This window comes from Epinephelus lanceolatus, chromosome 9 (assembly GCF_041903045.1).
Source record: "Epinephelus lanceolatus isolate andai-2023 chromosome 9, ASM4190304v1, whole genome shotgun sequence".
NCBI classification, from domain to species: Eukaryota; Metazoa; Chordata; class Actinopteri; order Perciformes; family Serranidae; genus Epinephelus; species Epinephelus lanceolatus.
In genome coordinates this window covers 33,218,982-33,233,017 of record NC_135742.1, presented here as the reverse complement: position 1 = coordinate 33,233,017, position 14,036 = coordinate 33,218,982, and the positions used below count along the sequence as shown (strand labels likewise).

The following is a 14,036-nucleotide window of genomic DNA, read 5'->3' as shown; positions in this document are numbered from 1 at the left end:
TCTTTCCCTGTCAGACTGCATTCACAACCTACAATAGAAAATTGCCCATCATAAAATAAACTCAGCAGCATACCTTGAAATATGTGTTCAGTTATCTAGGGTTACTGATTTGTCATACTCCCCTCCATATCATATAAAATTAATGCATGCAGTTATTTATTTTACTACAACTTTATACTACTGGTATTACTGAGGTACACTGCTCAATTTGACATTATGATTCATTCAGTAAAATTTTGATTTATTAAATCAGCAGTTATAAAAATGTCTAAACTGTGTTGTTAAGGCAGACGGGTAGAGCATTAGTTTGGAAACATGATGTTTATTCACTTTACATGGAGCTAAAATGAATTCCAAATTACATTAAATGTTTGAAGAATATATGTTACTGTTTTTTGTGAGTTGTAAGAAATCACAAATCATACTTTAGAAGGAGTAGATGTTTATGGTAGGCTAGCTTGGGCTTTGTTAAAGTTAATAATATGCTAACAGAGCAAGGAAGCTAATCACCAACATGCTTGGTTAAAAAGGGAAACAACCAGTGCTTTGAGATGGCTGTCAGAGATGGCAGAGGTAATTTGATTTTTGATTTGTATTTTTATTTTTATTTCTGTTTCATGCACACAAACATGTACCCAACACTCATGGATTTTCAAGACACCATTACAATAACAATAATGTTACAGTGAACAGTCAAAGTACGTGTTATTTTACTGTTCAGTCCCCAAACAAAATACTTTGCTTTCTATCCCAGGCCTGGCGAACAAACACTACTTAAATTTACCATGGTCATCCAAACAAATCAACATACATAGAGGTCATTTTACTGTAAAGTACAACGTCCTTATATACAGGACAGTAAAACACTAAAGTAACCTCATTTTTAATTTCTTTAAAAAAATTAATTTTTAACAGTCTTCCTCTAGAGTGACAACAAACCTCCCAGTCTCTAAGGCTCATTGTAATGTTCTTGAGTGCAACTGTGTATGTCGGGAACTTTATCTTTAAGGTTCAACACTGTAGCTAGAGGCTGTAGAACGGAGGTATGATCATATTATTCAACAGGTGGTGTGTTTCACATGTTTGATTTCCAAGTTGCTCTTGGAAAGAGAATACTGTTACCACTGGAAAACGCCTGTTCTGGTTACAGCCCAAAATTCCTGCAAGGTATTTTGGGGTCTGGGAATGAGGTGGATAAAAAGAGGATGACTGCATACTAAGCTTCAATTACATAACTGTATCATCAACTTTTTGGCCACATTTGGTTTGGTGTCAGATGCAGCCTGATATACTTTATGTATACATAAAGCACAGGTGTTACAGTGAGTGAGCATGCACAGTGCGAGAACCCTGCAATTGAAGCAGATAAATGTAATTCAGTCATCATTAATTTTATTATTTACGCCTGTGATTCTCCTACTGTGAGATGTCAAAATGTGTTTTTAAAAAAGGCCTATTGCTATGACCAGCACCTAATGCTTGGTGTGCTTTTGCCAGACAACTATTGCTAATGTAACAATGCTTTATGGACAGCAGTTATGGAAAATGTTTAACATATTCTAGTCTCTTACCTCATGTATCCTTACCTGCATGTTTTTTTAAAATCTTACCTCCTGTTTCCATCTGCCCTCTGAAACGTCCTTCATAAGTAAAACATAAGGGGGAAGGAGCAGGCGCACCATCAGCAGCCATTAAGACACACTGTATTTACAGTAAATTTATCATGCATGAGCTAGTGGGTTTCTTAGCTCCTGACAAGAACACCACTTGGCCTACATGCTGCTGCTGTAGTGGCAGTGAATTGCACATCTCAGAGAACTCTCCAGTTGACACTGCAAATTGCATCCACCGCACGCCTCACGACTGTTGATTGAATGTAATTAAGTTTTCCTCCTCTGCAATGATGGCATTTTTTTACTGTCAGCTCAACACACTTGGAAAGAAACAGTGGGGAAAAAAGACTCTGTTTGTGTGTGGGTGTGTACGTGTAGGGGAGTGTGTGGTTAGGAGGGTATCAAAATGCATGTTTGATTAACATCTGCTCACATAGAGGTGAAGTTTTATGTTTTTTTATTACATCTATTCCAGTATGTTGAAAAGCTAGTATTATGACATTATTGTTGTTGCACTGTAGTGTCTAAAATGGCAGCCTCTAGAATGTAGAGAACCTCGAGCAGTCGCGTCAGATGAATAATGCATGGGCTATCGCTAACAACATGCGGGGTTTGAGTGCTGTGCTCTGGCCTAATCACGGTGACTTCTTGAGTTCTAAACATGGTTTTCTTTCTGCCTCTTTTGTCTAGGAGAATGAGCTTCAAGATTTCCTCCAGGAGAACAAACACTTGAACCTCCAGTTGTTTAACAATAGCCACAAGGCATCTGAGTATGAGAAGGTAAGAGCCAAAAAGGCCTCAGGTTTGACCACAAACTGTATACATCTCAGTGCTGCTCCATTCACACTTGAAATGATTTTAAGCTCATATTGTATCCGTCTTTTGAGCACCCTAAAATTGGTTTTTAGCCATGGTGGCGTGGCTCTATGGATGACCCTGTTGGTCTGTCTGTCGGCCAGTCAACCACTTTGATCCAGACTTAAAAATCAGAACGACTATTGGATGAATCAACATTCATTGTCCCCAGAGGATGAATCATACTGACTTTGGTGATCCCCTGAGTTGTTCTGTAGCACCACCATGAGGTTGACATTTTGTTTTGTAGTGAAGTATCTTGACACCTATTGGATGAGTTGTCATGCATTTTGGTACAGACCTGATTCCCAGAGCATAAATCCCAATGACTTTGGTGATTCTCTGGCTTTTAAACTCAAGCACCACCAAGAGATTTTGAGTGACGTGTCGATTAGTATCTGATGGATTGCCATGTGGTATAGACATTCATATCGCCCTCAGGATGAATTGTAGTAATTTTGGTGATTTAAGTGTTTATATCCCCTAAAAAGTCTGATCTTGACTATACTGGCTGTTTTCTGTGCAAAGCTTGTCAATACAGACTTGTTTTTACATTCCTCTACTGATATTATGTTGCTAATATTATTGAAGTCTGCTAAATTCAGCATCATGTGGGATGAGATGGCAGTCAGAGAGATATGATCAAGTCATTCTGTCTGAGGTGTAACAGGTGGTGTGTTCCACGTTTCATTTTCCAATCACTCTAGGAAAGAGGATTAGTGTACCATTAGTGCACTGTTACCATTGGAAAATACAGGTTACGATTGCACCCATAGGGGTCTAGGAGTGACATGGATAGAGCCACCATCAGGTCATTATTGTATTTCTTTCAACACTTGCAAAACTAAAATCACTCCCATCAGCCTCATTTGTACCTTGTGTTTGGTGTTACTCAGAAAATGTTAAGGTAAGGTGGTAAACATTACACCTTGCAGACATTAGCATGTTAGCATTTTCATTCCAACCATGTTAATATGTTTACATCAGCATTTTGCACAGAACACTGCAGTGCCTAAGTACAGCCTCACAGAGCTGCTAACATGGCTGTAGACTCTGTGTTGTTTCTTCATAGGCCACAGCCTTTACATTAACACTCAGTAAGCAGATGACTTTCTGGGTCACGGTATAACTTATCCAAAACTAGAGGATGCAGGATAGATAGAGCAGTTTTTCTCAGCAGAGGCCCGTGAATGAAAGCAATGAGCCTCCCGTTCTATTAAAACACCCTCACCTCTCTTTAGCCCCTAGACCTGAAAGGCCTTCAGAGCCGATAACGCAGAGGTAAAGTAGATCAACAAACAAAAAGCACCAGGCCTCTCTCTATGGACAGAAGGGCAATTTCCTGAAGGAGCTGATTGGCAGGTAGTTGCTGTCAGGGTGAAGAAGGGTGGGATGCTGGTTATTGATGTCTTATCAGGACTTGGGTGGCTCCTGGAGCAGCAATGCTGAACTGTTATCACACTGACGGATATGAGAGCAGCACTCTGCAGGGCAGTGCGGATATTAGCCCTCGCTTCCACCCCCATGTTCTGATCCCTATCGTCTCTGAATGAAATAGGAGGGGCTACAAACAGCACCTCCCTTTGCCCATAATAGACTATTGACCTGCTTCTGCTGGATCCAATATAGTTTCATTCGATCTGTCTACATTAGGTCTGACAATCGCTCCTATCCATGTGGATAGTTTTTGCTGTATAGAGGCGGGCGGTTTAGAGGCAGACTCACTGGTTTCTGTTTATGTTTTGCTTTGCTGGTGTTTGTTGAAACGCCCTCCTCAAGGAATCATTAGTCATTCATGGCTGCTCTGAGGAAGGGGCTTTGCCACATTACTGCTGCAGGAACCAGTCATCTCGCTGCCAATGGGGGGCCTTTAAAAAGCTGATTTGAAAAATACTGCCTCTTAAGTAACAATACAATTGGACTGTGGGAGACAGATTGTAAGGAATATAAAAACAGCCAAATATTTTATATGTCGTTCATAATAACCTCATTGGTGTTGAATTAGTATACAGTGTTAACATAATGTGTGATTGCTTTAGTCAATTGAATGCTTAGTGCTTGGTTAACAATGAAGCATGAATAATTTATTAATGTTTCGGTGTACAGCCATGGGAGTCAGTGAATTATGTTACTCTTGCATTATTATTATTATAATATTTAAAGGCTTTTATCACTGAAACCAGCAATGCTCCCACGCCTGGCCTGTACCAGTTTCTGCCTGTTTTAAATGCTTTGAATGCTTTAGGTAGTGTTAAAGCAAATCGTTTTTTACAGCATCATGCTTAAAATCGACAGTGACTACCAGAAAAATGGAAACAGCTGTGCAATGGAATTCACTCCAAAGCAACAGCTCTACCTTTATGTAGTGCATTATGTTCATTCATTCAGTTTCTGTTGATTCTGTACGAAAAAAGGCACTCATTCAACTCTACAGTCAGTTGGGAGGCTTTGTGGTGTGATTGAATTGGATTTTACTGAATGGTGTTCCTGACATTTTGTCCACCTTAGAGAAAAGGAAATAAGTGGCAAATTGTTAATTTAGCCACCGCTGTAAGTGCTTGGATTTAATTTATAATAACACAGCTATTTAATAATATAAGACAGCTGGTTATTTAACTTGTAAAATCACGAGCTGACAAGTGGTTATTTTTGTAAGATGCTGACACTGTAATACTCTAGTGTGAATAAATGGAAATTTGCTAATTAGCAAATGTATTATTTTACTGACTTTTGCCTACCACCACCCTGTAGTGATTGCACTGTTATTATAGTTACACAATGATGCATTTAATGTAAAGCTCTTGAAATAGTTTTTATCATTGCCAACATAGTAATCATAGATAATTGTAGCATGGTTTTTGAGCCACCCTTAAAGGGTCAGTTTGGTATTTTTCAACCAGACCTTTTTTTTTGCCTTTTGTATCTAAGAGACTATTGGGAACAACAATTTTTGAAATTGGTCAATTATAAAGCAAGAGCCCTGCATCCGGCTGCTGTGAAGGAAGTTGTAATGTAACTATTTGGGGGATGATCGCATCATCAATTTATGTCCGATTAAAGTGGATGTTTTTGCCACTGACAGGTTCAGGTTATGACTCTTAAGTGTCTGACAACAATATGTGAAGGTTCCCTACAGAGATGGACCTTTTTGGTAAGAAGTAAGATCCTTTTTTTTTTTTTTTTTTTTAATCACTAAGCCCACCAGACTCCATTTAAATACAGTAAGATTATCTTCTTAAAACACACTTCATAAAAAGTCGGCAGAAACAAAATAAAACTCTTAAAAACCATCTTGGTTTGTCTTTCCACTGCTGCAACAATCACAACTCTGGATGGTTAAGATAAACCCTTAACTGAAGTTAGATGTAAAAATATGCCCGAGCTTTGATTATTTATTTGGAGTCTGGTGGCTTTTGCCATAGCAATTTAAGGGCTGTTTCTGGTTAAACAAAAAGGATTTTACTCTCTTACAAAAAGGTCTGTCTTTGTAGAGATCCCTAGAATACCAATCTGAGCCTGTCAGTGGCAGAAACAAACACTTTTAGTGGACATAAACTGACATTGCACACATGGCTTGAGTTGTTACGTTGCAGCCTGTTTCATTAAAAAAAAATTGTTGTTCCCATTAGTCACAACTTAGCCTTTAAAGGTACCCTGTGGAGTTTTTGACCGCAGTAACAATGTTTTGATGAGTGGGACCCCATTTTGTTTGGATCTCAAGCACACAAGCCAATGATTGACGTGATACACATTCCTGCTAATATTTTCTCATTATAACACTGACCATCACGTGGTGGTAATACAGGAGCACAATACATGAAAGAAGCAGACCTGAAGTTAGCTAAGATGGATGTAAACAATGCAGATTTCAAATGTATACATAAAAAAATAGATTGCAGAGGTTTTATGAGGAAGGAAAGGCATTCAGAACGTTGTTAGGCCTCAAGGATACACACAATGCATTATGATGAGTGACTGTTAACGGACCTTTGTTTATCTACAAGAGAACTCCACAGGGTACCTTTAATTTCTCCATGCAGCAAACACCCAGGCAGGACACCTACTAACTTAAGCAGTTCCAAAACAAAAAAATATCAGCTTGTTATAGAGAAAATGAGAAGAGTAAATATATAGCCATTAATTTATCAACTTTCTGTGCTGACATTCTCACCACTGTCATAGATTGAACACTATATCTGACCATTTTCTGACAGTGAACAAAGAGACTCGGAGAATTCTGGCTCATTAAACTTTAAGATGGCAGGAGGCAATAGTCACACCAGGACACCTGAAAGGGTAACCTCTTTCATACAGGAGCAGAATGACCACTCTGATATCTACAAATAAAAACATGAACCTTCCAGTATTCCTAAAAAAACTAAAAATCAATTTAGAGCAGTGTGAAAACCAAATCTAAAAATGCATCTGATTAAAACATTACCAGCCTGGTTTGACCCAAAGAAGTGTAGTACGGCTGCACTCTCAAACTCAGTGTCTTTGCTCCTTGCTTGTTCTGTCTGCACAGGTGAAGTCTGAGTATGCCCAGCTCAAAGAGACCCTTGGTGCTGTGACGCAGGAGAGAGATTTAGCCCTGTGGGAGAGGAACCAGCTCCAAGGCAAACTGGAGAACCTAGAGCAGGTGCTCAAGGTGAGGACGCCAGCTCCAAGGGCAGACTTGACCGCAGAATCTCTCAGTACTGTGTGCATTTCTAGTTCAAGTAGTCCGTCTATCCCGGGATCCTAATTCAGGTGTTTTTATGGAGCCTAACCCTTGCCAGTACCCCTTTTCCTACCTGTGCTACACTGCCTCCATCTGGTTATCTTCCGCTATACTGTCTAATGTCCCTGACATGTCTGTTGCCTTCCAGTGTCGTGTTGGGAGGTCTGACCAGGAGCTGTGAAAGAGTAGAAGCTTGGAGCAGTCTGCCCCCCCCTTCCCTCCTTTCCTTTCCTATTTCACCCTTTCATGTTGTCCTACCTTCCCTGACCTCTCCCTCCCCACCTTCCCTGTCCCTTCTCCCCCTGCTAGATTTATAAGGTATCACTGCTACGTCCATCTGTTAGGGAGCAGTCCTATTCAATCCCATTCTGAATGCTTTCTGTCCACCTCAGTGGCTGTGCTTATCTCTCCCTTTATCCGTGGGCTGCTTACCAGACATACGAATGGTCACCTGGCTATACGACCACAGCACTGTGGAATGTGATTTTTGCATGAGGCAGGACAAAGAGTTTGGCTTTATGATGACGGGAGGGGGAGGAAGAGGAGTTACAGAGACTGGGTCACCTTTCATGATGATAATGTCACCCACATGTTTGATGACATTACCTATCTTAGACCTCAATTTTTACTGGCATGAAAATGTCATTTGCTTCTCTCACCTGACAGTGTCGCAAGTATTCACATATAGTGGGAGCAGTGGTGTGACTGGATGACACGGGCATATTGTGCTATGAAGAGCCTAGCATTCAGTCCCTTGTATTGTATGGCTTCTTTTGTTGTTATGGATGACCACAGACAAGTGAGCACGCTACGGAGTTTGCTCACCCTTTTCATGTAACGTAAAACCCTGTATTGATCACGCAAAGACAACATCGCTGAGGACAGCTTTTCAAACAGTCCACCAGACTTCTAACCGTAACCAGAATTCTAACAGGTATTGTGTTACCTAAAGGGGGCAGCAAACCTGACTGTGGATTGATGTTAGTTTTTTGTTCACACAGCAAAGCATCTCTAGTCCTCATCCATTAGCACCTTTGTGCAAAAATTTGATCTGATCTCTCCCGCAGATCATTCGACATAAACTGTTCCCACATGGCATTTGCTGTGGCATAGTTTATGTCTTGTTTTTAAGGGTTTTTAAAGGTCAGTACACTTGTTAACCAGCCTCTGTATGTGTGATGTGTGTGCACATGTAACACCTGTGTTGTCTCTGAGTGTGGAGTCGAAGACTGGAGATGCATTTTGTGTTGGCTCAGTGCCACTGGATTTTAGTTCCACTAACAGCAGCCCTCTTTATGCTCCCCACCCCCGACCCCCTCCACAATCCTCCCTCCTGGCTCTCCACCCCTGCACCTTCTGTGGACAGCATATGCGCGAGGCTGCGGAGCGGAGGCAGCAACTAGAGTTGGAGCATGAGCAGGCCTTGGCTGTACTCAATGCAAAGCAGCAGGAGATTGAAGTTCTTCAGAAGGTAAGGGAGCTCAGGTTATATAACACTTTCAGCACCAGAGGTTCAGGCTTTCTTGTTTGCTCAGCCTGCACCTGTGTCATAAGTCACAGAGAATTTGTTGAGCACTTGCACAGTCCAACAAAAGGTGAAAGTCAACTCAAAGACTGTATTATAGAGAGCAGGGCAAAGACAGATGCTCTCTATAGGCTATAGCACTAATCATTTCCATCACTGGCACTACTGAAGCTCTTTCCTCTCAGCCCCATCCTTCAGCTGTCTGTCACTCTCCAAACCCTGGGTGCTCACCATTTCAGGAGCACTCCTCTTGTTTGTTACAAGCTAGCAAATCAAACATTCAAAACTCAGAGTAGATATGACACTTTTTAGAGTCTTGCTTAAGCAAAAATTGCTGGCCCAGGCCATTTGATGGTCGGGCTTCCTCCTCTGTGCACTGGAGCTGACTGTAATGTCAAAGCAGGCTTAGCAATGGCTGAGATTGCTGATAGTGTGAACGTGATAGGAATTGTCACCAATGCCTTCTCTAGAAACTGTGTGTGTATCCTCAGTGTTGCTGTTGCTGCAGTGTTGCTCTAACTTCACAGTCAGCCTTTCACAGGCAGAGTTCTCAGCTTTTTTCTCTCATTAACAGAAGCTCATTACTGCCTTATCTTCCTTCAGACACTGGCTGCTCTCTGCATTCTCCCAAATTAATTGCCTGCAAAGTAGATTTATGAAATTGCAAAGTCCACAGATGCTCTCATATTCATGTGGAACACTTGTTTTTCTCAACAGATGTTTCTAGTTCCCATAAGAAAAATAGCATGTGTTGTGCTATGTTTCTATACAGCTCAGTGCTTCTATAATACCCAAACCTTATTCCTCCTGAATGCACTAGCATCCCTCATTTATTATAGATGGAACATCTTTTAAAAATTTGTTTACAATGATGCTTGTTTGCACAGAGCGTTAGTCAAGGCCATTTTTCTCAAACATAACTTACTCATCCACTGAAGCACACACCCTGGCAACACATTCATTGTTTGAATGACCATCTACAGTAGATAATCATTAAAGATATTCCGTTACTATTCTTTCCTTCTACCCTAAAACCTCCTTTTATCCACTGTAAAATACTGTGTATACAAATTGCTGACATTTTGCTCACAGATAACAAAACACTATTTATTAGAAATCAGTTGTTCTTAAAAGTTCTCAAACAGTAGTTGCCAGTGGCCGCACAGGGCCACTTGCTGTGTAGACTGTTGTTTAAGAGCAGGGGAGAAGAATTGATTTCCAAGAAAACCACTCTTTCATCCGGATGTGAAACTACTTTAAAGTTTTTTAATGAATTACATGCTCATGGATCAGTGCATAGCCTTGGTTACTCAGCAATACCCAGTCCAGCATTTTAGGCACTATAAGAACAACTCTAGTAATCATCAAATCAACAGAAAATGTAGCAACCAATCTGTTTTTTGGAGTCAAGATATCAGGGATTGCAATGTCAGGACAGTTTACATAAATGAGGGTCTCAAACTCCAATTACCTAGGGGCCAGTGGCCAGGTGCCTTCCTAATGGGGGCACTTGAACACCCTGTGTTACTGGAGAATGACAGCTTTCTGTGTTGGAACAAGTTGCATTAAAACTCCTTGGAAACAAATTGTCCATTTACCTTGAAACTGTCTGTGCTTCACATCAGTGTTTCTGTTAAGTTGAGAGAGAGCCATTAGGATGTCTGGTGTGCTGTGAGGAGTCCTGTTGGTCATTGCTAAAGTGCTGCTGCAACTATACTGCACAACATGTTGATTGTTTGCTGATTTATGAGTCAGACTCTGTCTTGGCTGGCACTAGTAACTTCTTGAAGTCTCCGCTGGTTGCATGGTAACTACTAAGGGCAATAACTGTTGTTTTTATACTAGTGGATTAAACACATGAGATAAAGTGTGTAAATATTTAGAGTTGCTGGTTGGTAGGCAGGTGAGTTATTTTGTCACTTACAGTCTTTGTGCTTAGCTCCAGTAACTAAACAAGTGCTGACAGTAGCTTCATGTTAACAGACAGACATGAAAGAGGTATCAGTCTACTCAGCAAGAAAATGAATAATTGTATTTTCCCAAAATGTTGATTTCAGCTATTCCTTTAAATGCTAATTAAGAGGCAGTTTCAGCACCATAGCTGGTGTTCTAACAGATGTTATAGCTGGAGGAGGAGCTTGCTTGAAGATGGAATGATTTTGACCATTTCTATTTTGGGGAAAAATGAAATGCGAAACATTTATTTGTGGGCCAGATGTAAATTCTTGTATGGCCCGATCTGGCCCCAGGCTGGTAGTTTGAGACCTCTGGTTTAGATGCTCTCAGGCAGGTCTTCACAGGTAAGTGTGGTAAACTGACAAATGCACAAATGCTTCCTTGATTCTGTTAACTTTCTTGCATGTACATAATTGTTATATGTTGCATAACTCGCATTTTGACCATTAAATAACCTTAAAGAAACATAAAATATAAAAGGTGAAAATGGTGCAAGAAAAGCCACAATATCTTGATATCTCTTTAAAGTAGAAATAGACAAGTTTTTTGCTTTAACTTGACTGTGATAGCAGTGCTAATACTAATACCAGTTGGAAATCCTAGGGGGGAGAAAAGTTGTCTGTTTCCACTTTAAGTCCAAATTGCTCAGATCAAGGCTCTGTTGGAAAATATTAATGTGAGGTAAAGAGATAAACTGCTGATAAGCTTCATCGTTGCCTCCCATACTGCTGACAGAGATAGTGGCTTTCTTTCCAACCATTTTCACCCTGAGCACCAATGAATCAAAAGGTGTTTGTCTGTAAATGCCCTTTCATTGGCGTTTTAAACTGAAACTTAACTGCAACATAAATGACAGTGAACTGAAACGCTGCACCCTGTATTTCCCAGGCTCAGGTTGAGGCAAAAAAGGAACATGAAGGCGCTGTCCATCTGTTAGAGGTGAGCGTCTGGATTCTGGGGGTGGGTTGACTGTGTGTGTTTATGTGGTTGCTGCTTGGGGATAAGGGACTAGTCAGCCCTGGGGCAGATCTGTGTTTGCCTAGAGCCATTTCCTGCTCTTTTGACCTCACTACCCAAACCTTTATGCTTTTTTTTTCAAGTTCTTATTTTTTAAGATATGAATCCTAGGCTAAGTTTATAGCTTTCTTTTCAAAATATTGTTAAATTGACATGTGAGTGACAGATTTAAATTTAACAGAGATGTGTAAATAGCCGTTTTCAGAAAGGTGAATAAATCGTAAACAACAAAATGTCATTATCTATTATTTCATCTCTCTATTAGCATTGTAATGAGGTGATGTGTATGTGTGAGTTTCAAAGCAGATTTCAAGAGTGTTGTGCTTTCAAGATGCGTATGAGTGATCACATGTGTAATTGTGCTTTATTTCTTTCCTACATCTCTTTTTACTGAATGGGTGTGTGTTTATGCTTATACAGAACCACTTGGACAGCATGCAGGTATTTCAGAATTGTTTTTATTTATTTATTAGATCTTTTTTTCCACTTTTCCCAGTATAGTCAATAATACAGTATCCCCATGTTTACTTTGGCCAAGGGGGAGTGGTGATGTAACACCACATTACAAACAAAATTATTCATCATAGTCTAAGTTTAATATTGATCATAAACATGATGAATATAGAAGTGCTCAAAAGGTAAAAGGTAACGGAAAGCATACATCAGTACAGAACTAATCTGATGTGTGATCTTTGCTTTTTGGTTTTCAGAAATATTCAGGGCTGCCTCTTTTCTTTACTACCCGCTCAGCTCTGTTTCACATTTCCCATCAAAGCAAACTCGCAAGCGGAGAGCTTTTTGAAAGTCTGGAACATGACTGACAGCATAAACTGGAGGTCTTTCTGACTTGATCATAAAGAAAAATTCAGCGGCGCTCACTTAACAATTGATGAAAAGATTCAGAATATGGAGCGACTTCAATTAAAGAGGAATGCCTGGGGCCGCAGTGACCGACCTCAATCCCACATAATCAAAGCCCAGCAACACATCGAGGTGTGCAAATTTAACTTTATAAGACCAAACGCGTGCTTAAAGTGTGTGTTTAGATGTGAACAAATAGAAATATCAAACTGCAATAAATGAATGCAGATTAACTATTTGATTGGTAAAATAAATGTCAGTAAAAAGTCTGGATGTCCTTTTGTATTCCAGATATTTTAAATTAAAAGCTTTCATCTAGAGCACATAAACATTAGTCATTACATCTGTAATATTGATGCATACAGTAGATAGTAGCTTTCTGAGTGTATAAGAGTGTATTGTTTTAAAAAGGATCACATCACCAAGCGATGACTGTGATCCTTTTTCATTGTAGCATTGCATGTCTGTTAGTCAGCATGTGGTTTTAAACCTGTCTACTTTCCATACAGCTGAGAACTGTATGATGCTATTAAAACTAATACCTCTTAATTTACTAATTCTATTTCAAACATGCAGGACTTCCTTCGTTGTGTGTCTGCTAACAGCATGTTATATCTAGCAACAACATGTGTGCATGGAATGGACTCAGTGTTTTAACAGAAGAGCATAGGCAGCACTGTACAGTAGTAGCAGGGGGTGTCGCTGTGTGTTGGGCAGTACTAAAAAATTCCACGGTAGCTTCAGTGTCCTCCAGAACATCTCCGGTTCAGATTGTTGTCAGTTTGAGATTGAGAAGTGATTTTTGATGATTGATCATTTAACTTGAGAAATGAAGCTCTAGCACCTGGAATTTCCTTTATACCTGCCCAAACAGTGATGTTCAGTTTCTCAGTGTTAGTTTGTGCAATTAAGTTTTCTGCTCTTAAAGTATAGGGCTGGTGATATTTTCTATATTTGTTATTGCAAACAAATCCCAGGAAAAGACCACTACCAACAACATTTACTAACTTCCCTATTCTGTCTGTGACTTTCAGCTCTGAGTCCATTTATTCTCAATAAAAAATTCTGGTAAAGCAAAATCAGTGATTTCTTTCAAAACTCGGGATACATGTTAGAAATACTTGTTGTAGTACTGAATCATGGAGTTAGACTGTTAAAGTGTTTTTCGCCATTTCTGTGTCCAGGATGTTTGGGTGGGCCTGAAATCATGGCTCGATGACAACTGGAACCATTCATTCATTCATTTTTTAATAATGGCTTCTCCTGTTAGGGGTCGCACGGGGCTGGAGCCTATCCCAGCTGACATTGGGCGAGAGGCGGCGTACATGTACACCCTGGACAGGTCGTCAGACTGTCACAGGGCTGACACATAGAGACAGACAACCATTAATGCTCACATTCACACCTACAGGCAATTTAGAGTCACCAGTTAGCCTAACCTGCATGTCTTTGGATTGTGGGAGGAAGAGGGAGTACCCGGACAAAACCC

At 40.2% G+C, this 14,036-nt stretch overlaps 1 protein-coding gene across 14 annotated transcripts in view; it reads left to right on the top strand.

Moving 5' to 3' along the window:
* The window catches only part of rimbp2b (RIMS binding protein 2b), a 107,507-nt gene that overhangs the window by 64,082 nt on the left and 29,389 nt on the right, over positions 1 to 14,036 (top strand). For 9 of the 14 annotated variants that reach the window (XM_078170871.1, XM_078170872.1, XM_078170870.1 and 6 more), the window contains 5 exons: positions 2,304 to 2,393; positions 6,994 to 7,116; positions 8,555 to 8,659; positions 11,558 to 11,608; positions 12,107 to 12,127. In XM_078170871.1, coding sequence (XP_078026997.1) covers positions 2,304 to 2,393; positions 6,994 to 7,116; positions 8,555 to 8,659; positions 11,558 to 11,608; positions 12,107 to 12,127 — 390 coding nt within the window. Of the gene's footprint in view, positions 1 to 2,303; positions 2,394 to 6,993; positions 7,117 to 7,340; positions 7,507 to 8,554; positions 8,660 to 11,557; positions 11,609 to 12,106; positions 12,128 to 12,233; positions 12,680 to 14,036 lie in introns of those variants that run through there. The other 5 variants (XM_078170875.1, XM_078170874.1, XM_078170865.1 and 2 more) reach the window with 4 other exon arrangements.